Source organism: Phasianus colchicus, chromosome 2, assembly GCF_987193195.1.
Source record: "Phasianus colchicus chromosome 2, bPhaCol1.hap1.1, whole genome shotgun sequence".
Lineage (NCBI taxonomy): Eukaryota > Metazoa > Chordata > Aves > Galliformes > Phasianidae > Phasianus > Phasianus colchicus.
In genome coordinates, this window is record NC_143437.1 from 84,634,461 (window position 1) to 84,658,139 (window position 23,679).

The 23,679-nt window shown below is 35.9% G+C and overlaps 1 protein-coding gene across 1 annotated transcript in view; it reads left to right on the plus strand.

Annotated features, from left to right (window-relative positions):
• Window positions 1–2,966: 2,966 nt before the first annotated feature.
• LOC149919153 (protein lin-12-like) overlaps window positions 2,967–23,679 on the plus strand; it is a 38,839-nt gene continuing 18,126 nt past the window's right edge. The window contains exons 1-4 of the mRNA XM_090136212.1: window positions 2,967–3,111; window positions 12,673–12,777; window positions 13,058–13,197; window positions 21,258–21,424. Of these exons, the coding sequence (XP_089992338.1) occupies window positions 3,054–3,111; window positions 12,673–12,777; window positions 13,058–13,197; window positions 21,258–21,424 (470 nt within the window). The 5' untranslated portion in view covers window positions 2,967–3,053. The remainder of the gene's footprint in view (window positions 3,112–12,672; window positions 12,778–13,057; window positions 13,198–21,257; window positions 21,425–23,679) is intronic.

A 23,679-nucleotide genomic window follows, 5' to 3' on the forward strand; every position in this document is an offset into this window, starting at 1 on the left:
TGCATACCTTGACTACTTCCTTGTAATCTTCCCAACTAGCCTGTCCCTTCTTCCAGAGGACATAGACTCTCTTTTTCTCACTGAGTCTCAACAGTAGTTCCCGGCTCATCCACACCAGTCGTCTACCCCTGCGGCTTGCCTTACGGCACTTAGGGACAGCCTGTTCTTGCGCCTTTAAGATTTCTGTCTTGAGGAGCGTCCAGGCTTCCTGGACTCCTTTACCCTTAAGAAGTGAAGAATATGGTTTATTGAGAACTATTGGTGATGGTTGGACAGTTGGACTGCATGATCTTGTAAGTCTTTTCTAACCTCAGTGTTTCTGTGATTCTAAGTATAGGTAGAAGATCAAGGAGAGACATACAGAAAGCCATCAGCATTGTCAAAGGGTTATAGCACATGATGTATGAAGAAAGGCTGAAGGATTTGTTTAGTCTTGAAAACAAACAGCTGAATGAGTGTTATAATTCTCTTCTTCAGTTGTCTTTTGGGTTGTGATAAGCAAGGTGGAGGAACACTTTTGTCTGATGTGAATAGCAACGGATTCTGCACATGTTGCAATGAGGAAAATTCTGAGTAGGTTTTAAGAGGAAGTTGTTCACAGTGAGTGTAGTTAAGCACTGTAGCAAGCTACCCAGAAACACTGTGGAATTGCCATCCTCAGAGCGCTTCAGACCGCAACAAGACATGATCCTGAGTAACCAGATTAAAGTTTTAAATTGATCCTGCTTTGAGTGAGGGGTTGGACTAAATGACCTCCGAAATTCCATCTCAACTTATATTGTTCTGGAATTCTAGGGGCTTAAAACATGTTAACATAAAAAATAATGTTTTCATAGGTTTGTTTGGGGAAGGTTTGTCTACTTAATGACAGAGGTAGATGTGGCAATCAATACAGTTAACTAAAACGTTCTGCTTTGCTTTCTTATATCTATAATAAGAGAATAGAATTGTTGAAATGGAACTACAAAGGGCATGAAGCCCAACTGTAGCCAATCCAGGGCTAAAAAAAAAAAAAAAGTTAAAGCATATTAATGATAGTATTATCCAAATACCTCTTGGTCACTAACATACATGGGACCTAAACCATGTGATGAGTAAATGCATTATTTCTAGTACTCAGTCTGAACTACTTCTGGTGCAGCTTTGTGCCTTTCCCTCATGTGCAATGGGTAGAGGCTGGCACCTTTCTCTTATTTTATTTCCTCTGGAAATTGTGAAGAACAATAAAGTAACATATTGGCCTCCACTTCTCCAAACTAGGCAGTGTTCTCATCCTCTCCTCTCCTTACAGGGATATGCCTTCCAGCCATTCTAGGAGCTAAAGAAATTGTTATTCTTTGACATTTGCGGTTAATTTAGAGTTTACAGTACTGTGAAGATGCCTAGAGTCTGTGTAGGTGGCTAAGTTCCTTGGCAGTTCCTGGTTCTTGAGATCAAGGTTATCAGTTTCATGAGCATTTTGAGGGAAATCATTACTGAATCAGGCTGGTCATTTCTTTTTAATCCGTCTTTGCTCTTCAGACTTAAAGATTTATGCTATTTTGCTCCTTTATGGTGGGGGAAGAAGGGGGAGAAGGGAGAGAGAGGAAGGGAAGAGAATCTCCTCGTAACATTACTTGCATTAGGGCTTTTTTTGTATTTTGCCAGTTATTATTCTGTACATATGTAGCAACGTATTCTTTGCATTTTCAATGCCTTTGTCCTTTGGGAACGTTTTCTTACTTGGATGATGTGCAGTTGCACACACCTCTGCCCCTTTGCTGGTCACACTGTGTACATACTAATGTAAAATATCTCTCACAGTATTAAAATAAAATTATTGTTCTATTTTTTATAGTGTTTTATTCTCCTTATATTTGGATTGAAGGGAAGCAAATATATACTAATCAAGGCACTTGAAATTTGAAGGTTGCACAGGACAGTTTTCAGAAGCTAATATGATCTTGTATTCCAGGAAAATATTTTCAGTGCTTTTTTTTTAGTTGTTTGTTTTATTTTACAGTACAAGCCAAGTCTTCTGCTGTTTTTTAAATGTTGTGTCTTCGTCCTTGAAGGATATTCTAGTAAAAAGACTTTTCCAACAGTTAGTGTTGTTTTCTCTTTTTAAAGACCATTGGACAACTTCCCTATACTGCTTGCTGTTAGTCACTCTCAATGATCTCCTAGTATGATTATAATATTGTGACATTTTGTTTCCAAATTATTAGGAGTAACAGAAAAGTACAACTAAAGGCGATTCTTGGAATATTAATTATCTGTTTGTTCTGATGTTCTAACTCCTTATTTTTGTAAATTAAGCTCTTTATCTTTAATTCTGTTGTCATTCCCCCCTCCATCCCCAACCCTCCAAAAAAAAGATATGTAATGGGCATGCGGTTTGTGCAGACTAACAAAAATATCTCCTTCACCCTAGAATGGTTTTTTAAAGGAACAGCTCCAGTCTTTTACTCAGATACTTCAAGTAGCTTCAAATCTTCCCATTCCTCTGAAGGAATTATTTGATTTATTTTATTTGAGATAGTCAGAGTATATAATGCAGTCTCCCGTATTATCTTGTCTCATAACTGGTTGGCCACCATGTTTATCTCATAGGCTGTCTTAGTATTACAGCCTGCTTTGACTTTCATCTCCATTTACCTTAAAATATCTTTCACATTAAGTTCTTCTCTTCCTGTGGTTCTATCATTACTGTCAGTAATTCAGCTTTTCCATTTACTCCCACTCACGTGCCTCCTTTTCCTACACTTTTTCAATATGGTAGATGTTAAAACTCTTTTGGCATTCCAGAATAATGGAGAATATTCTAAGCTGCATCTTTACCACTGTATTTTATTGTACTTTTAATCTGTAGCAACAGAGACGACAAACATATACGAACACACTGTGTTCCCCTTTCGTGTTTCAGGTGGTGGTGGTGTTTTTAACTCTATTACTAATTTTTTATTACCTAGTGTCTCTGTGCACCTGGCTGGACTGGAGAATTTTGCCAAGTTGCTGAAAATGCATGTTTAATTTACCCAAAGAATTGTTCTAATGGATCTACTTGCATTGATATGAGCCAACTGGGAGAGCAACCTTTGCTTCAGTGTTTGTGTCCTCATGGTTTCACAGGTAAGTATGTATTAGATAAGTAATACCTAATACTTCACTACCTAAGGTAATAAAATCAAATTGTTTAAATGGTAAGAATACACAGAGGAGACAGACTACAAACAAACTGAATGCCACTGAAAAACAACCTTAGACGGTTATAACTATCGGCCTGCCTTTTCACTTTGACCTTGTTGCTTGTATGGATTACTTTATTAGTTCTGTATTGGGTTAGTTTTTATTAGTGTGTTAACCTAAACTATAGTTTTGTTAATAACAATGCTATTTCACTAGAACACTTAGAGCTTTTGAGGTAACAGTAAGGCTTCTCTTGTACAACACAGTTTCCCAAACAGAGGTATTATAGTCTATTAAACATAATAAATGTATGCAAGTACTACAGTTTAATCTTGCTAAACACAGAGTTATGTCTGGGTTCAAGTAGAGGGGATTTCAATGTTCAGTTGTTGCTGGAGTCATATCTTATTTTGAGGACAATATTCTTTCTTTCACGGGATTACACTGTAAGAAGCTCTTTGCATTTTAATGAGTCTTTTTTTTCCTTTTTTTTTCTATTCATAAAAATTAAATATTCCATCCTTAATATTTCTTATTTATACATGTTTATATCATTTGTGTCTGAGACTGAAAGAAGGAAGGACAATTCAGTGATAATTTTGGCAGGACTATGCAATTCTGAATTATACAGCATCTGCAACCACAAGGGCCATTGCAGTTTCACATCTAATTGTTCTTAATTGTGTTTATAAATGATCAACAGTACAGCTGCAGCCTTTCCATTAACATTTATATCATATTTGGAGAAGACTTATCTTAGTGAAAACAAAGTATGACATGGTACAACATTCTCAGCTGCCAAATGCAGCACGTTTATTTAAAAAAGCAATTAAAGGCACTTCATTTTTGGTTTCATACTCTTTACAGAAGTCTTTACAGAAACTTAGTATATGCACCCAAATGTGATTTTTAAACTACTCTTTTTATCTGTTCATATGTAAAATATGCTTTGGATAACTAGGGGAAAAATACATATTTTTTTTTAAAGGAAAACAGGAGAGAATGAAAACTTATAAAATGTAGTTATTTTAGTGAATAGATAGCAGACTCATTTGATCTCGTTGTAAAGAAAAATAAAATGAACTACAATTATTTTTCTCTGAAAGGAGAAAAAAACATTTTTAATTTACAACAGCCCATGTAAACAACACAGATTATGACATTGAAACAATCCTTGTCAGCAGTTTATCAGGTTTTACACAGTAGACCAATAGTCCTTGAAGAAGCTTCCTGTAATTAATTACTAACTTTCTTTCTGTGTAGAGCAATCATATTGGCAGGAATTGATTGGGCATGTTGGATACTTCATTTAGTTAGTAGAAAAATCCTTTAATTAAAGTAATCTTACTACTGCTAAAATGGGCTGCACCCCAAGCAAACTTGCAGACAAGAATTTAAAATACTCTAATACTATACTTTTTACTTCAGTTTTTTTTTAGAAGTCTCATTTAAGTTTGTCCAGTAATTCATCTGCATTTTTTTCAAATTCCTACTAATTTCCACAGATTTATTGGAAATAAATATAAACAGATAAGAATGAAATTTGCACTACTGGGCTATGGAAGTGGTTTGAGACTCTCTTCCGTGGAAATAATCATTGATACCATAACTGCTAATGTCCAAAGGAAGACACTGGATGTCAAAGATCCCACATTTTTCACAATCTAGGCAAGATGGTGGTTACAACAGTGAACAAATCAATGATATGATTTAAGAAATGGGTTGTATTTGGTTAAATCCATATCTTAAAATTATTTTATTCTCCTGAATAGAACAACTAAATATTAAAATACAGAAATTGTTGGGAACAAAAATAACTCAGGTAATGCAATCTCCTTAATGGATGTCTAGAAATGTTTCCTCCCGTTTAAAATTCCTTTTAGAATAGGGTAGAGGTGAATAACATTAGTAAGGTGAAAGGCAAATAGTTTTAAGTTAGGGTATGGATTTTTATGGAGGTCTTATGCCTTAGAAGATACTAAGCTGAATTATGAGAAACACTGAAACATTAGTGTTACCACTCCATCAAAAAGATAAAACAGTCCAAAAATAAGAGGATGATGTTAAACCAGGCTGTCATACTTTGAGGCAGATGAACACTAGAAAACCTGTCACACAGAATGGCCTGGGTTGAAAGGGACCTCAAGGATCATGAATCTCCAATCCCCCTGCCCCATGCAGGGCCACCATTTAATACTAGACCTGGTTGACCAGGGCCTCATCCAATCTGGCCTTGAACACCTCTAGGGATGGGGCATCCACAACCTCTCTGGGCAGCCTGGTGTCATCAGCAAACTTGCTGAGGATGTACTCCATTCTGTCATTGATGTCATTGATAAAGATGTACCATACTTGTGAACACTCCAGGCAGACTGTGATCTAAAGCAGATAAAGTCAACTTCTTCCTCAACTTCTTTCCTTTCTGAAAGAAATATTTGGGCCTACTGAGTTTTTTTTTATGGTGGAAACACTTTTTCCCTACTTGTTTTGTCATGCAGCAATTGCATTAAAAAAAATTGAAAAACGGTCTGATATTTTAACATGAAATGCAGTATCAGTGTTTAAGTTCTGGCTGCTTTTTAAATAGGATATATCACTCCCAATGCACATTGATGTTTATAAATATGTTTGTATTTTGTAGTGATACAGTTTCTTTTCATTTCAGTGTACAGTGAATGTATTTGGTCATTATGAACAAGAAATAATTTTGACAATATTCTTGTTCATTGTTAGTTATATATTACTAACAATATATGTTTAACTTAAAGGTGCTGTAGTTTGTAGAAAAGCACATCATTGTCTATGGGTTTTTGATTATAAATTAGAATAAAATGTTCTATTGAAAAATCATGCCCTTAAACTTGACATACAAGTTACTCTAGCTGGTACATCTGCTCATGAACTCCAAGTATTATTTTTTTCTGTCTTAGGTAGTTGCAAAACAAACTACTTCTACCACTTTGTTCTCTTTCTTTTGGCATCCTATCAACCTGCCCTTTCTCATTTTCTTAAGGCATAAAACTCCTAAATTTATTCTCAGGGAATGTGTAGTGCTCTCACGGATATAAAGCCAGAAGAGATTGGCAAGGTAAAGAAACTCAGCAATGCATATTCTTTCCTTGTTTACTCCTTTGGAATAAGACTTAAAAATAAATTAAAAAAAAAAAAAATCTGGATCTCTTCTCCAGGGATAGTTTCATCAGTCTTTCAAGAAGAACAGCAATGTACTATTCATTCTTATTACGCAGCATGTAAGTCTGCTGTAAGTGACAAGGGAAACCAGGAGATTGCAGCTTACTTTCAACACCTAGGAAGACAGCTGGAGAGACAGTATGCTTTCAAATAGCTATACATCACCCAAAAATAATCAAAAACAGATGGGAAGTCTGCCTTTTCTCTGAATTCCATCTAAAACTTTTCAGAACAAATTGAAGCGTTTTTAAATGCTGTTACTGTATAATAGCCACAGTGATTTTTTTTGGCATTTCAGCTGAGCCTGTGTTGATTAGCTTCTCCAGTACAGCAGTTCAAAGCTTACCGAGGTGAAAAACTATTGACTGTTATAAAATCACCTGATGGCCTTAAAACAAGAAAAGATGTGTACTGTAGATGTAAAATGTTTAGAAGATGTACTGGAGAACTGAACAACACTATCACGCGGCCTTAGTGACAGGTTTACTTACACAGCTGATCTTTGTAACTCTATTTTATTTATTTAAAAGGTAATGGTCTTATTCATTTTTTTCTCCTGAATTCTTTCTATAGAGTGGAAGTACATTAGATGAGGTTTACAGTTCTTTGAAGAATTTATTATGAACATAGTGATACATGGAATTATCAAGTAGAATTCAGTCCCCTTTGGTATTCTTACATAAACACATACATAACACAAACACCACCATTTGACATAGTCTGTTGTATGTGCGCAGAAGCTAGATTTATGCTGATATAAGAACTAATTATTCTACCTTTTAATTATTTCTCAAGCTTTGTTCAGTTTTTTTAAACTTGAAATGAAATGCTATATGTAGTGTTACAACGTGGCAGATTGAAGGCATGGTTTCACCTGTTCTTATGTTTTTCATTTGATCTAAGCACTTTTCATAGGCATTGCGAGCCTGTCTGCTTTTTTAACTTCTTATCCATAACCAATTATCCATAACCAATCTACATTTAACCTGCATTCACATTGTAGGCTTGTACCCAGTAGCAACAGTTTTAATACTTCTGTCTTCACTCTACCAATATTATTTTCAGGGATTGTCTCTCTGAATAGCTCGGTTTTACTTTTCTTTTTCTTTTTTTTTTTTTTTTTCCAAATATATTTGCTTCTGCTTTTTCTTCCCAAGACATATCTGACTTTTAAAATGTTTAAAATATTTCTCTTCCTTAGATCTTTTTCTGTTCATATACCTTTCTAAGTGTTTCCTACCAATTCAGTATAAACTGTGTATATGATTATGTTGTTTAATCTAAGTCTAGATCATTTATAACAATATTAAATAACAGTGCTATGGCAACCCCCAAACATAGACTTCCATCCTAATGATGACATTCATCATTACTATAGATTTATAATCTATTAAAAAAAAAAAAAAACATAATTCTTGTGTCTAAATAATTAGTCAATATACTCAGGGATTTTTATAACACTTAGAAACTTCCAGTGTGTAATTCCTCCTGGATAACTAGAGAATAGGCCTTTTTAGGAGCAGAAACCTTGGCTGTGCAATTGAAGTTGGCAAATTTGGTACTCACATTAGCCTACTCTTGCCCATACCGCAGTTGTAACAAGAACACTGGGTGATAACTGGATTGTATGCTTTCTTTAGGCAACTCCAAGTAATCTTTCATTAAATAGTTTCTTACTGATCAATGTGATCTCTGGTCACTTAAGAGCTATCTCTACAGCTCCACACAAGTACAACAGAAAAATGTGTTAGAATACCTGGCCTATATTATGAAATCAAGGGCAAATGCTGTCATCCTCTAGCACAGTTAATCTGTATTCTTGACATTCCTCTGAGAAAGAGAACACTATTATCATTTTTTCATAGATGGAGGTTTGATATGCAGAGATTAAAATCCACATTAGCTTTGTCTAATTTTAAGTGGCCTAAGCTGAAAACGTGTAATAAACCTAGGAACTACACTTAGTTGTACAGTAACCTGAAAGAGAAAATAGAGAAAAAGGGGGAAAAAAACCTTTAAGTAACAAGTCTAATTGATATCTTCTAGTGTGAACATCTGGAAATACTATTTTTGAACATGTAATTTTTCCCTAAGAAAAAATTGTCAGCTACAAAACAGTGCTTTTCAACAGTGTCACCACATTAGCTATGCATTTTCACCAGCAAGGAACAAGAGCCTGTGTGTTGTGCTCATAAAAATATGCATGTCTTTCCAGAACATGGCTTGTCTTTCATGTCACTATTGCTGCTGCTGAATCACAGCACCCATTGATTCGTTGTGCTCACATCCACTTTTCATTCTTCATAAACATTCAGCATCAATGAATATCAATGAGTGTAATTTTTCCTGCATGTAGGAATTCAATTCCATAACTTTGCTTCATATGCACTTCCCTGAAATTAATTGAATTAGCATCCAGCCAGAAATATCAGTGCTCTACTAAATGCATTCTCTCCACCTTGCTCAGATAGGTGGAGCATCTTCATATCTTTTGGACTCTATGGGACAGGTGGGAGAGCTGCAAGATCTGGAGAGAAGAGAGACTGAAAGGATGGAGTTGTCTTTACCAGCTAGGTGGGGTGCTCACTCAGAAAGTCTCATTCTCTGTGAGTGGCTCTGTGTGTGGTGGTTCTGGATTTCTTCATAGATCTGATCCTAGAATCATTATATTCAACTCAAATCAATTAGCATTCCTGAGGAGCTAGCAGAAACCATTCCCATTTGATATTAACTAGAAAAACTATATCATTAAGAATTATTGCTATATTTTTCTTGGGCTTACTGTCTGTAATTCCTTTATCCCAGAAGAATGACAGCTTTTTAAAGTGTGCCCATATTAAATTCAAGTTTTAAAAGAAAAATTCAATGCTGTGCTATAAGATTTTGTAATTTCGACATTTAATTATCTACTTAAAAGCATATCATCAGAAAAAGGGTTTTAAAAATATTAGCTTCCAAACACAGACTTCAAATTTTAATAATTTAATAATTTAATAATTATAAATTATTTCTCACTCTCCCTACAAATTTCACAATCTAGCACTTACTCTTTGTTAAGAATTAATTTGAGGAGATAGAGGTCCTCCTTTATGAAATGTTTTGCAATCTGAGACTGAAAATCTTTGCTTCATTCTCCCTGTAAAAAACACTTAATCAGCCATTACTCAACTAGGGAGACCTCTACTGAGCTTCTAGAAACCTTAAAATATACATGATACTGATGCCAGATGTTTAGTGAAAAAACAAATAAAAATCAAGAGAAGACTTCTCCTCCCCCCACTCCCACTCTGGAATTTAATCTCTATAAAAACTGGATGTTTGCTTCATCCTTGTTAGTTCGTTCTTTTCAAAATATCACTTTCCACTCTTACCACAACTGTCTTTATTGCTCTCTGCACAGACCTATTGCCCTTTATTTTCCTCTATTTGTTTTATTCCCAAATAAATTATTAAAAACAACTTAAAATGGAGGCAGAGATTTTCTTTGCATGCAGCATTTAAGATTTCTTTGAGATGGTCAAAACTTTCCATCTAAGTAGCATTCAGTAAACTTTTAGGTAAAAACTCTTAAAAAGCAACTAAGAAATAAATATTGATGATTTTGTAGATAGCACCCTCCTTTCCAAGTATTTGTGAAAGCCAAAATTGGAGATGGAGGGTATTTTGGAAATAAAGTAAGCAGGACTTATATTAAGACCACATACTTTAATAAAACCAGTATTCACAGATTACTTCTATAATACTAGTGTAGAAAAATGTGCATTCTAAAATCTTTTGCCATTTAAGAAGGCAATATTATTCATTACCTTTTGTAACATTTTCTGAAACAATTCCTATGTTCTGAGAAGCATATATGCAGAAATTATATCTGCATCCAGGAGCTCACATGTAGAGGTCAACACTGAGTAGTACACATCCTATGTTGAATGCCTATGCCTAATAAAACTGTTCAAATGCTTTGTAATTAAATATTAGGATAGATAGTCAATGCTGTAACTAATTAAATATGATATATCTTTAGCAATTTTAAACTTAATTTAGTCTCAACAGATTGTTTAGATTCTATGTATAGTCAGTGGAGATTATCTAATTGTAAAATTCTCAACACATAAAACAATTAATTTCACCTATATTTGAAATTTCTCCTTCAATAACTTATTATTTGCTCCTCTTTTTGATGCTTACCTATATAGGGAGTCTAGAACAACAATACTTTTATATCAGAATTAAATTATGTGCTTTGGTCCTAAATAATTCTTAAATTTCATATTTCTGGTAACTACTAGGGACAGATTTTTCAAGGAGGCTATAATACAAATCCTGAATTCTAATGAAGTCAACTAATTTAAACTTGCTAGTTCAACTTTGTAACTTACAGACAGGAAGATGCTTTTACCATCTGCACATGTGAATTGTTAGGTCAGTTCTTTATTTCTGCTTTTTTTTTTTATCTCGTTCACCAATTCTACTTTATTTGGAAAAGCACAAAGATTAATTGCTATGTCTAGACTGATCTAAAAATACATTTACTACACAGTTAAACACAATTCCCAATGAGAATGAGGAAATATTTAGAACCACTGAATTTCTAGTGAGTCCAACAAAGGTTATTGTAAGTGAATTTAATGTCTGTCAAAATAGTTAAGTATAAAGTTGCTGGAAGTGGAAGAAAACATGTCTAATTTTTTAAAGTGCCTACAATGTAGATATCTGTATCAAGATTGTCAGTCTGTTATCTGCAGATCCTGTGGGGAAAAAAAAAAAAAAAAAAAAAACATTTTTAAGGACTCCAACCTTCTAATCTGATTTGCATCTAATGTTTAGGATGAGACATCAATTGCTAACAGTTCGGTTTTTTTGTGGCCTATAAATACATGGATATAAAGGCCAACATTTCAGCAGGCAAATCTTAAGTATTTGTGTCTGAAAAATGTATGTTTTGTTTAAAGTTCTGCAGGGGAAAGGAGTAGAAGATAGGAAATTGGAATAAATCAATCTCTGGCTTCTAACTTCAACTGTCACTAAAATATTTGCTTTCTTATGTTTCAGGTATTATCAAATTAGTAAAGTAGTTATAACTGCATGAGTTGCATTTGTCACTGAACTTGTTTTGTTCAGGGTTAAATTAAACCTTTAGTATATCAGTAAAAAAATGAATAAGGATATTTTAAAAATAAACAGTAGAGCAGTAAAATCCTTAACAACATTATTAACATCCCTCTTTGTTTCTTGCACCTGCTGAACTTATTCCTGATAGAAGAATAACATTCCTAATTGCACACAAAAATCTTGTTTCAGTTATATGAGTATTGAAGTTCTCAATTATTCAGCCCTCACTCACTATGAAGTGATAATTAGGCATTAAAAGCTAAGTGGATTACTGTGGGGATCTCTCCTGACATCCATTTAACACTTAATCAGATCTTAATACTATAAATTATGCATTTCTCAGCAGTATTCAGATTCTAATAAATTTTATAGCGGTTTGGAATTACTAGGTTTTCATGACCTCGCTGTGGCAGTGAAAATTTGCAAAGTTTGCTTAAAGGATTCAGTTTTTATAAGGATTTCAATTTTATACCAAAATAATTCTTTAACCTAGTTTGATCTATACTAATGTTTATTCACAGAGGCTTTTTGAACAATTCGATTTCACCTTCATGAATAAATACAAAAAATGGATCAAAAATTTCTATTGAATGGGGCCAAAGTTTACTTCCAGCTTTCCTTTCCCAATGTTACCTTCCTTACCTTAAGGAAATTAGTAGGAAAAAAAATAACATATTTTCTAGGAGATAACATAACTTCCTAGATACTTTTTTAGCCTTTCTTTTTGCCAGTTGTATTACATAAAATCATATTTTATAACTCTTATCCTAGATCCTTTTTTTTTTTTTCTTTTTTAAACTATTAATCACAGTAATACCAGATATGTTTAGTTACCTTTAGGATCAGTACAAAGTGAATAAATTGGAATTTTGTTAACATAAGATCAGGTTGTCCATAACTGTCTATATAATGTTAGTTATTGCACTATAGTAAAAAAACATTTGAAGCATCTAATTCCCTATTGTCTATATTTTTTAAATTTCAAAGCATGCATATAATTTTTTTATAAATGTTTAAGTTGTCTGGAACCTTATGCGAGGTTTTAAGCAATATTGCAGAAAAATGATTTAAAGCAATGGACATTTTATCAATGTTATTAGTATGGTTTGGTTACTTTGTTGCATTTTTGTTTGTATTTAAGTACATTAAATTCATTCTTAGCCTTGGTAAGATCTTTTTTTTTTTTTTTTTTTTCAACCCCAGGAGAATTCTGCAAGGTGCAAATTGATAACTGCAATTCCAGCTCATGTGAAAATGGAGGAACATGTGTTAACTATGAAGACCATTTTAAGTGCATTTGCCCCATGGGTGAGTCAATGTAAATTTATAGCATTTTCTGAGCAGAACAAGAAAATGCTATCAAAATATCTAAGTTTTAAAGGTAGAAATATAAAGATAATTTTAAAAATAGTGATATATCTGAATGTATGTAAATAATATTTTATGTAAAACCTCACTTTTTTGCTTTGTTTAGGGAATGAAAGTGCCAAATTACTTTAGTAGAGTGGTATTAACTTCCAACACCGCGAACAGACACAATGTCAATATTGTGAATGAACTGTGATTAAACATTCTCTTTGTGGTGTAGGTTTTGAAGGTGAAAGATGTGAACTGGATATTGATGTCTGCCTATTCTACAATATAAGCTGTGCCCCAGGAGCAGCATGCATGAATAAATCTCATGGATTTAATTACACATGTTTATCACCATGTATTGGAAACACAGAGGTAGGATAAAGTGATATATTCCCTCCAGTGTTTTTGGGAAACCAAACAGGTTATTCTAATTGCAGTGAGCTGACATTACCCCCAGCTTATCTAAACACAATACAAATACTCATTCTCATTATATTCTTATGTTAACCTTCTTTCCTATGTAACACGTGAAACCAAAAGTGCATGACGTGACTAATCTAACCACCACCAGACAAACTTCATGTTGTCTGAGCTCTGCCTGTCTTATTCATTATAGGTTTATTTATTGATGTCTCCTGTTCCTTATTTTACACTATGTAGTGAAACTTCTAAGAACTTGAGGCAAAAATTCCTTGAAATGTCCTGATGTGCTTAAAACATTAGAGAGAAGGCTGATGATGAATCGATGCACAGAGAGAAGGACAAAAAATGCATTTCTACAGACAAGATTAAATACCATGATCAGACAAACAACAACAAAAATTAAAACAAGACTACCTGTTCTGCAAGGAGAGATGACGAAAGGTTGAGAGATGACTGTCGGTTGATGAAAGACTCAACATGAGCAGGCAATGTGCGCTTGCAGCCCAACAAAGCCAACAGTATCCTGGGTTGCATCAAGAGTTGCATGACCAGCAGGTCGAGGGAGGTAATTCTGCCCCTCTGCTCTGCTCTCATGAGACCCCACCTGGAGTACTGTGTCCAGTTCTGTGGCTCCCAACACAAGAAGAACATTGAGCTGTTGGAGAGGGTGCAGAGAAGGGCTACAAAGATGATCAGAGGGCTAGAGCATCTCCCCTACAAAAGCAGGCTAAGAGAGCTGGGGCTCTTCAGCCTAGAAACAAGAAGGCTTATGAGGGGACCTTATAGTGGCCTTTCAGAACCTGAAGGGGGCCTACAGGAAAGCTGGGGAGGGACTTTTTATAAGGACATGTAGCAACAGGATGAGGGAAAATGGTTTTAAACTGGAAGAGGGTAGATTTAGACTAGATATTAGGAAGAAATTCTTCACCGTGAGGGTGGTGAGCCCAGTGAGGTTGTGAATGCACCATCCTTGGAAGCATTCAAGGTGAGGCTGGATGGGGCTTTGAGGAACCTGGTCTAGAGGGAGGTGTCCTTGCCTATAGCAGGGGGACTGGAACTGGATGATCTTAAAGGTCCCTTCCAACACAAACCATTCTATGATTATATAATATGAAAATGTAATTGGAAAACAAAATTAATCTTAAGTGCTGACAGAATATATCACTTCCCTTTAGTGACCCCTTCAGTTAAGTCACTGGTTTGGATAATATTCCTAATTCCACCGTAACAGGGTAGACTATATGCCCAGGCCCTTGAGTTACAGAGATTTTGGTATGTGAGCCCTTGAGTTACAGAGATTTTGGTATGTGATAAAATGAAATATTGTAGCTTCTTTTCATTATGATAGCTATTATACCAGCTATGTAGAGAATGCTATGTACCCCTTCCAAACAGCTGCTTACACATGATAACCAGTGTTTCAAAAGCTTAATTAATTCTTTTATTGAAATACATTCAACATAACAATATACTATATGAAGCAAGCAATGCATTTATGAAGAAGCAATCAACATTTATGTCACCTTGAAGTCTATGGGTACACCACTCACCAATGACTACAAAATGTATTACTGAAATACCCACCGGCTCAAAGGTTTGTATTTAAATTGTTCAGCATCTAGTAAATTTTAACAATTTCATAATTTAAATTGTCATATTGAGTGCAAATTTATTACACATGGCATAACATTATAATGATATAATAATTATTATGGCTAGTTAGGATGGAAAGCGATGGTGTGCCAAGGATGCTGATGAGAGCTACTGAAACATTTTATTGTAATACTTGCTTTAAAGCCCTCAGATATTTAATTTGTTCATACAAACATTACATAGACTGTATGGACTATACATACACAAGTATCTATCTCTTAATGTTCCCAACAGGCCACTTGTTTTAGCCCTAATGCCAATAATTAGGAAATTTTCTAATAGGAAAGGAAACTAAAATGAAGGAATTATATATCTGTTTTCTACTTGTTTTCTTCGCCTGTGGAATATACAATATTATATTTATAGTACTATTCTCTTGCTCGAAAAAATAAGTCTTTTTTTCAGTTCATTTCCATTTGTACCTTAGATATGCTGAACTGTTTTGACTCAGTTTGTGCAGTCAGCACAGTAAATCAAAAAGAATGTTAATATTCCTCATGTAAATCTAAGTTACCAGGTTCTTTTATCCTTTTATAAACATATAATAATAATAACATGATTTTTTTTTTTCCACTGGCACAATATTTAAAGTGTTTAGGTTATTTTTCTTTGAAATAAATGATGTCTACTCAGTATGACATCAAAAGGAAAAAAGAAAATATCCCTGTCTCATTAGAATGTAGGATATATGTTATATCCCCCACCATTTTTATTAACAGGAATTCATAGAGAATTGCTAAGAACAGTGGAAATAACAAATAACTGCAACATGCTAGTCCAAGGTGGAGTAGGCAGAAGAACAAGCTTTACTGTGCCTTACAGCATAGCTACGGGAATAAGGTAATGCCTTAATTAAAATCTTATATATATCTAAAAGAAAGAGACAGTTCCCTTTAGTATTACATCAGTTTAATTCTTTCTTTTGTTATCAAAACATACGACAACTCAGTAGAGAAACAGGCCAGTGAGTTGTCTGATTAAATTCATCCTTGGAAAGCATACAATAGGGATAAGCTAAAAAGACATTTACTATCAAAATCATTGTCAAAGCTGGTAGCCCTATCTCAGGTTTTAGTATGACAGCCAGTTAGTGAACTGTGTGCATTTTTGATTTTCCACATGCATTTAGTTGGTTGCTCACTACAGGCTAACAGCCAGAAAGATATTCATTTCTTCAGCAGAGGTTAGCATGGTGTCCACAGGACATTCCTGGTATTTATTGTTTGGGGTTCCGCCCTCACAAATTCGTCTATGTCAAAAACAGGCAGTGACAAACTTTGAAAAGATTCAGGCAGACATACAAGTGTCAGTAGATAAACAATGATACAGAGATTTTTTACTGGAAGCTAATTATGAACAAAACATTTAATTTTTTAAAATAAAGTGAAGTTTAACATAGGTGAATTTGAGATGGAGTTAAATCTATAAGAAGTTAAATAAAGCAGAATGCCTCCTTCCTACTAATTATATTTTTCCTTTTCTGTTTTTCATATTTTGGGGGAGGTCTTTTTAGCAAATATTTCTTGAAAATTAAATGTTTACATTTTAGTGAGTTTTTTGTTTATTGATTGGTTTAAGGAAATCATTTTATCTACCTAAAGTATCATTAGTCTAGGAAAGAGCACAGGGCAGATGAATCAAAATTACACTTAGAGAAAAATATGAGTATCTGTGTGCAGTTGCATTGCAGTAACAGTGTCTGAAGACTATAATAGCTATATGTCTGAAATGTAGATTAAAAAATAACAATCAGTTAAAAAAATAAAATAAAAATAATATAAAAATAACAAATAAAATAAAAAATAAAAATCAGTTTCATTTAAACTGTAAGGAAATCTAAGAAAAGTATTCAGGCAGAACTGTTAAGAAGTAATTATTGCACTGGGATGAGATTCCTCACTGCATTGTATCTAACAGTGGACAATAAGTGTCACTTGGAGAATACACAGCCATGTAAGTGGAGTTACTTGCCTTGCTAAAATAAAAAGAAGAATAAAAAGTAATTGTGTAACAATTATTTTCCCTTTCTGTAGTAACATTTCTTGTTTGAAGGAACTGATTCTGCTTACATTTTTTATCAAGGCAACATACTAAGGTATGTTTATTTACAGCACAAGCAGTATCATCACAGAAGTGTGATGAGACAGACGACCACAGTCCTTTTTTTATCATCTCTTAAACAGTAAGATTTGTGTTTAATTCTAGCTATGAAAAAGGTTGACTTTGGGGAAAAAAAGTTATTGATGGGAGTATATAATTCTTTCCAAAAGTGGTTGTTTTTTTGTTGTTGTTTGTTGGTTTGTTTGTTTGTTTTAATTTAAAAGTATGTACTCTATAAAAATGTGACATTTTCTGAGAGAAACTAGAAAAACACAATGTGCAGGCTTTTACTTTGATTTCACTATCAGATTAGTTTAGCATTAATTTCTCTTAAAATCCTGTATCATCTTAGCAGAAAGTATTCAAGATTTAAACTGATAGAAAATTAACTTTTTCAGATGAGATAAAAAGCTTTCAGATAGAGAAAACTTAAAATTAGATTACATGCAAAAAATATATTTCATAGATTTAATTCAAATTTAAAGCTGTTGCAGGTTGCACTAAGATCTTAAAGAACAGCAGTTTCACAGTATAAACTATTAAACAACATTAAATTAAAGTGGATGTTGCGGCAATATTGAAATATAACTTTAGTCTTAATTTTCTAAGGTTTTTCTAAATTATGTCATAGAATCATAGAATGGCCTGGGTTAAAAAGGACCACAATGATCATCTAGTTTCAACCCCCCTGGTATGTGCAGGGTTGCCAACCACTAGACCAAGCTGCCCAGAGCCACATCCAGCCTGGCCTTGAATGCATCCAGGGACAGGGCATCCACAGCCTCCTTGGGCAACATATTCCAGTGTGACATTTCCCCTGTCTTAGTTTAAAATCATTCCCACTTGTCCTGTCACCATGCACCCTTGTAAAAAGCTGTTCCCCCTCCTGTTTATATGCTCATTTCAAGTATTTGAAGGCCACAATTAGGTTTCCCCAGAGCCTTCTCTTCTCCAAGCTAAACAAGCCCAGTTCCCTCAACCTGTCATCATAGGAGAGGTGCTCCAGCCCTCTGATCATCTTAGTGGTCCTCCTCTGGACCCGTTCCAAAACCTCTGAGTCTTTCTTGTACTGGGGGCCCCAGGCCTGGACACAGTACTCAGTATATTAAAATATGTTAATATAAGGCCTGGGTATACTTCATAAAGAAGATATTTAGGATTTAAAAACTCTGTTAGTGTTAACAACATTTGTGCTAACAGTTTTGTGATTTTGTTCTACTCTTTACCTTCTTACAAGTGTCAGTACTGCAATGGATCGCAGAATCACAGAATCACAGAATGGCCAGGGTTGGAAGGGACCTCAAGGATCATAAATCTCCAACCACCCTGCCACATGCAGGGCCACCAACCTCCTCATTTAATACTAGACCAGGCTCCCCAGGGCCTCATCCAATCTGGCCATGAACACTTCCAGGGACAGGGCATCCACAACCTGTTCCAGTACCTCACCACTCTCTCTGTAAAGAACTTCCCCCTGACGTCCAACCTAAATCTTCCCTCCCTCAACATAAAACCATTTCCCCTCATCCTGCAGTTATCTAACCTTTCGAAGAGTTGATTCCCCTCCTGTTTATAGGCACCCTTTAGGTACTGAAAGGCTGCAATGAGGTCACCCTGCAGCCTTCGTTTCTCCAGGCTGAACAAGCCCAGCCCCCTCAACCTGTCTTCATAGGGGAGGTGCTCCAGTCCCCTGATCATCTTCGTGGCTCTCCTCTGGACACTCTCCAACAGCTCTCTGTCTGTCTTGTGCTGGGGGCTCCAGACCTGGACACAGTACTCCAGATGGGGCCTCACAAGAGCAGAGTAGAGGGGGAGAATCACCTCCCTGTCCCTGCTGGCCGCCCTTCTTCTTGTGGAGCCCAGGATCCCATTTGCTTTTCAAGCTGCAGGAGCACACTGCTGGTTCACGTTAAGCTTTTCATCTATCAAGATCCCCAGGTCCTTCTCTGCTGGGCTGCTCTCAAGGACCACTCCTTCCAGTCTGTATGGATGCCTGAGATTCCTCCGGCCCAAGCACAAAACCTTGCACTTTGCTGTGTTGAACCTCATCAGGTTCACCTGGGCCCACCTTTCTAGCCTGTCAAGGTCCCTCTGAATGGCATCCCTTCCTTCAATCGTGTCGACTGCACCACTCAGCTTGGTATCATCAGCAAACTTGCTGAGAGTGCACTCGATTCCATCACTGATGTCATTGATAAAGATGTTAAAGAGCACCGGATCCATTTAACTGAGTTCCCAGTTACTTACATTTTATAGCCCATCATTTATATGATCATCTTTTGCTTTGTTTTGTTTTGTTATTGTTGTTGTTTTTTTTTTTTTTAATGGAGGAAATCTTAGAGCTTACAAGGAAGTAGAAAGATATAAAAATTAAATCAATGGGAGTTGAATGTACTTAACTCCACAGTCAGTTTTTCACAGGTGCTGAAATTAAATATTGTTATCCTAAAGGAAAGATTAATGTTATACTTGACCGAGTACGTGCAAACATCAATGAGTGGAATAGGTTGTTAGAAGAATATTAGGTGTTGAAAACTGTTACTTTTTCTTGAGTGTAAGTTGGTGTTTTTTTTTTTTGTTTTTTTTTTTTATTAACTTTGATAAAATAGTAAGGCTCAGCTTTTTTATCTAAGCTTAATTAAGGTGCTTAATTAAAAAATTAAGGAGAGACATCAATCAAAAAAGTGAATACTTCTACGACTGTACGCATAGGACATTTCTTTGCATTTAGGTAGAGCTGTGCTCCTCTTCAAGTAGTTGTCCAATTGAAAAAGAATTCCAAGTTATGTCTGAAAATCAGTACTGAGAGCACAGCAAAAATCTCTCAATTTTCAGGTCAATTTAAAACTTAATCAAAGACAAATGAATTTTACAGGATTTCTGGCAAGAACTGTTATTATTACAAATCTTAATGGCATTTTAAAGAGATTCAGACTCAATCAAACTGAAGTACTAGTGCATTAGCTCGTCTTCTAGACACCGTTTTCTTTAGAAACCAATTGATTAGAAAGAGAGGTCTTAATTGCTTTGAAAAGAAAATGTAGTTATCCATTTTTACTCCTGCATATTTTTCATGGAAATGGAGCTACACCTCAAATGAAAATAAAGAAAGGAGTGTTCATTTCTACTTAGAAGTTTCTGTGATGTTTGGAGAATACAGTGGACACTGTTTTAGTAAGTGATGTTGGGGGGTGGGGAGGGGAAGCTAAGAGAGAAGTATTTTTCTGGCTTAGAGCTATTACTTTTTCATTATACACACACTGAAGGAGAACATCAAGATATATCAATACTATGATGCATTATACGAATATTTTCAAAGGAGGTTATGTGTGGGTTCAAAGGAGGGGTGAGCGTATGCAAGGCATATGAGGAGTGGCTGAAGTCCCTGGGGATGCTCAGCACAGAGCAGAGGAGCTGAGGGGAGGCCTGATGGCGGCTGCAGCTCCTCACAGGGAGCGGAGAGGCAGCGCTGAGCTCTGCTCTGTGTGACAGCAACAGGGCCCGAGGGAACGGCATGGAGCGTGTGTGTGGGGAGGGGCAGCTGGGGATCAGGGACAAGTTCTGCACCAGTGGGTAGTTGGGCCCTGGAATAGTCTCATCAGGGCAGTGGGCACGGTCCTGTGCTGATGGAGTTCAAGGAGCATTTGTGCAGCACTGTTTTTATTATTATTATTATTGTTGTTGTTGTTGTTGTTGTTATTTTGTTCCTCTTGTGTGAAGCCAAGAGCTGGAATCAGCAATACTTGAGGGAGTTTCCCTTCCAACACAGGATATTCTGTGATTTCATGATATATCAGTATCTATTAAAATAAACAGGTTCAAGGTTGTGAATCAGAATCATTATGACAATTATTGTCTGTTTTTCTTGATAACCACAAATTAAATTAAATTACATCACTGTTTTAAATGCAGAAACATCTGCAGATTATTTCACTATCACCTCTCCTAAAGTGTTTATATTCTAAAGTGAATTAGGATAAATGTCACTGTTAAAAGAATCATGAATGAGTGTTTCCAACTAATTAATTCATACATTGATTTAGTAACATTCAGTATTTTACATTCTTAGGATGTAAAATGTTTTGTGATATTATAATTCTTAATAAATAATAGAATATTAAATAGCAGTATTTGTAATCATTGGTTATTCAGCTAAGCTGTTTTGAGAAGCAAAGAAACTAAACCAACAACAAATCAACAACAGTCAACCTCTAGAGAAAAGCCTCTTCATATTTTCTTGTAATTCTTATGTTCAGGTGTGTGCAAATGGAGGTAGCTGTTTCTATGATGAAGGCAACCAAAGATCTCACTGTGTTTGTGCTCTTGGGTGGACAGGACAGACATGCCTGGAGAACATTAATGACTGTGAGATAAACCAGTGCCAACATGGAGCCACATGTGAAGATGAAGTGAATAAATACAGGTACTGATGTGATGTTAGAAGTTTATTAAGCACACTTATTGGATAAGATAGACTGTTTTGTCTGAACTATTACAAAGGAAAGCCTCACAAATATTTATATTTCTGGACTAAGAAAATAAACCAGCTATGCAAAATCTCAAAAAAATAAACCATCCACTTTAGCAAATGGTAAAGACTTTCAGGAGCCTGAGTGTGGCATGGAATAATTTTTCTTATGAAATCTGAATGATAATTTTGAAGAAAATGGTTGAAATTTTGTGACTTTTTTTTTTTTTTTTTTTTTTTTTTTTTTTTTTTTTTTTTTTTTTTTTTTGTGATATTGGCAAAAAAGGCTGTTGATGTGGTCTACCTAGACTTCAGCAAAGCCTTTGACACTGTCTCCCACAGTATTCTCCTGCAGAAGCTGGCAGCCCGAGGCTTGGATGGGTACACTCTTGGCTGGGTAAGGAGCTGGCTGGAGGGCCGGGCTCAGAGAATGGTGGTGAATGGAGTTATATCCAGCTGGCGAACAGTCATGAGTGGTGTTCCCCAGGGGTTGGTGCTGGGGCCTGTCCTCTTCAATATCTTTATTGATGACCTGGATGAGGGCATCGAGTGCACCCTCAGTAAATTCGCAGATGATATCAAATTGACTGGAAGTGTGGATCTGCCTGGGGGTAGCAAGGCCATACAGAGAGATCTGGACAGGCTGGAGAGCTGGGCTGAAGCCAATGGGATGAGGTTCAACAAGACCAAATGCCGGGTCCTGCACTTCAGCTACAACAACCCCAGGCGCCGTTACAGGCTTGGGGTGGAGTGGCTGGAGGACTGCGTAGAGGAAATGGACCTGGGGGTATTGATTGATGCTTGGCTGAACGTGAGCCAGCAGTGTGCCCAGGTGGCCAAGAAGGCCAATGGCATCCTGGCTTGCATCAGAAACAGTGTTGCCAGCAGGAGCAGAAAAGTGATTGTTCCCCTGTACTCAGCACTAGTGAGGCCTCACCTCGAGTACTGTGTTCAGTTTTGGGCCCCTCACTGCAAGAAAAACACTGAGGCCCTGGAACGTGTTCAGCCTGGAGAAGAGGAGGCTCAGGGGAGACCTCATTGCTCTCTATAACTTCCTGAAGGGAGGTTGTAGTGAGCTGGGGGTTGGCCTCTTCTCTCCTGTCATTAGTGATAGGACCAGAGGGAATGGTTTCAAGCTATGGCAGGAAGATTCAAGCTGGACATTAGGAAGTATTACTTTTCAGAAAGGGTGGTCAGGCACTGGAATGGACTGCGCAGAGAGGTGGTGGAGTCACCGACCCTGGCGGTGTTCAAGGAAAGACTGGATGTGGTGTTGAGGGACATGGTTCAGTAGGAGCTATTGGTAATAGGTGAACGGTTGCACTGGATGATCTTGTAGGTCTCTTCCAACCTTGGTGATTCTATGATTCTGTTCTATGATTCTAAATCTGTCAAATACATGCTTTCTTTTGTGATCTGTAATATATAGATTTTGAATATAAGACTGCAATATAAACTAGAAGGAAGCATAATTTTTAAATTAATTGTCATATTGTCATATTCTTTCAGTGGTGGCTTGTTATAGCATTGCTAAGACAAGAAAAGCATGGAGGGTATCCAGCTTTGTTTCAACAACACTCTCCTCCCACTTTTAAACTGTTGCTTTTTACAGAGCAATCAGTTACAGTTTTGCAGATTGAAAAAGTGCATTTAACTGTCCGTGATTTTTCTAACTTTTTATTGACTGTTTCTCCACTCCGTTTTAAAACTCTTAAAATTTTAAAACGGTAGTGACATATAGATGTACATACATTCAATATGAAGAGAATTTGAGTTCACCGTGGGGAGCTGCTCTGGATGAAAGAGGGGCACTAGGTTTCAAGCCTTACAACTATGATACAGATAGAAATACAAGCAATCAGAGATAATAGGAACAACATAATAAGAATAACATATTGGAATAAAATCTCCTTTGTTTTAGTGAGCCTCCTCTTAGAACTAAAGTGGCCACAATCAGATTTTCACAAAGCCTCTTATTAATCCAAATGAATTACTGCACTTCCAGCTGAGTCTTTGCTGTTTGAGATATTGTAACTAAATCCAAGCACATTTGAATTGATATATTCCTCCAAAAAATATGTTTTGTATTGATTTAGCTGCAGATATGATGAATGTGGCAGATTCCATGCAATAGGCCAACTTCATCCACATGCCAGAAGATGATCTTGACCACCACTAGTAGCTGGAATCAAAACAGCAGTCAATAGAGT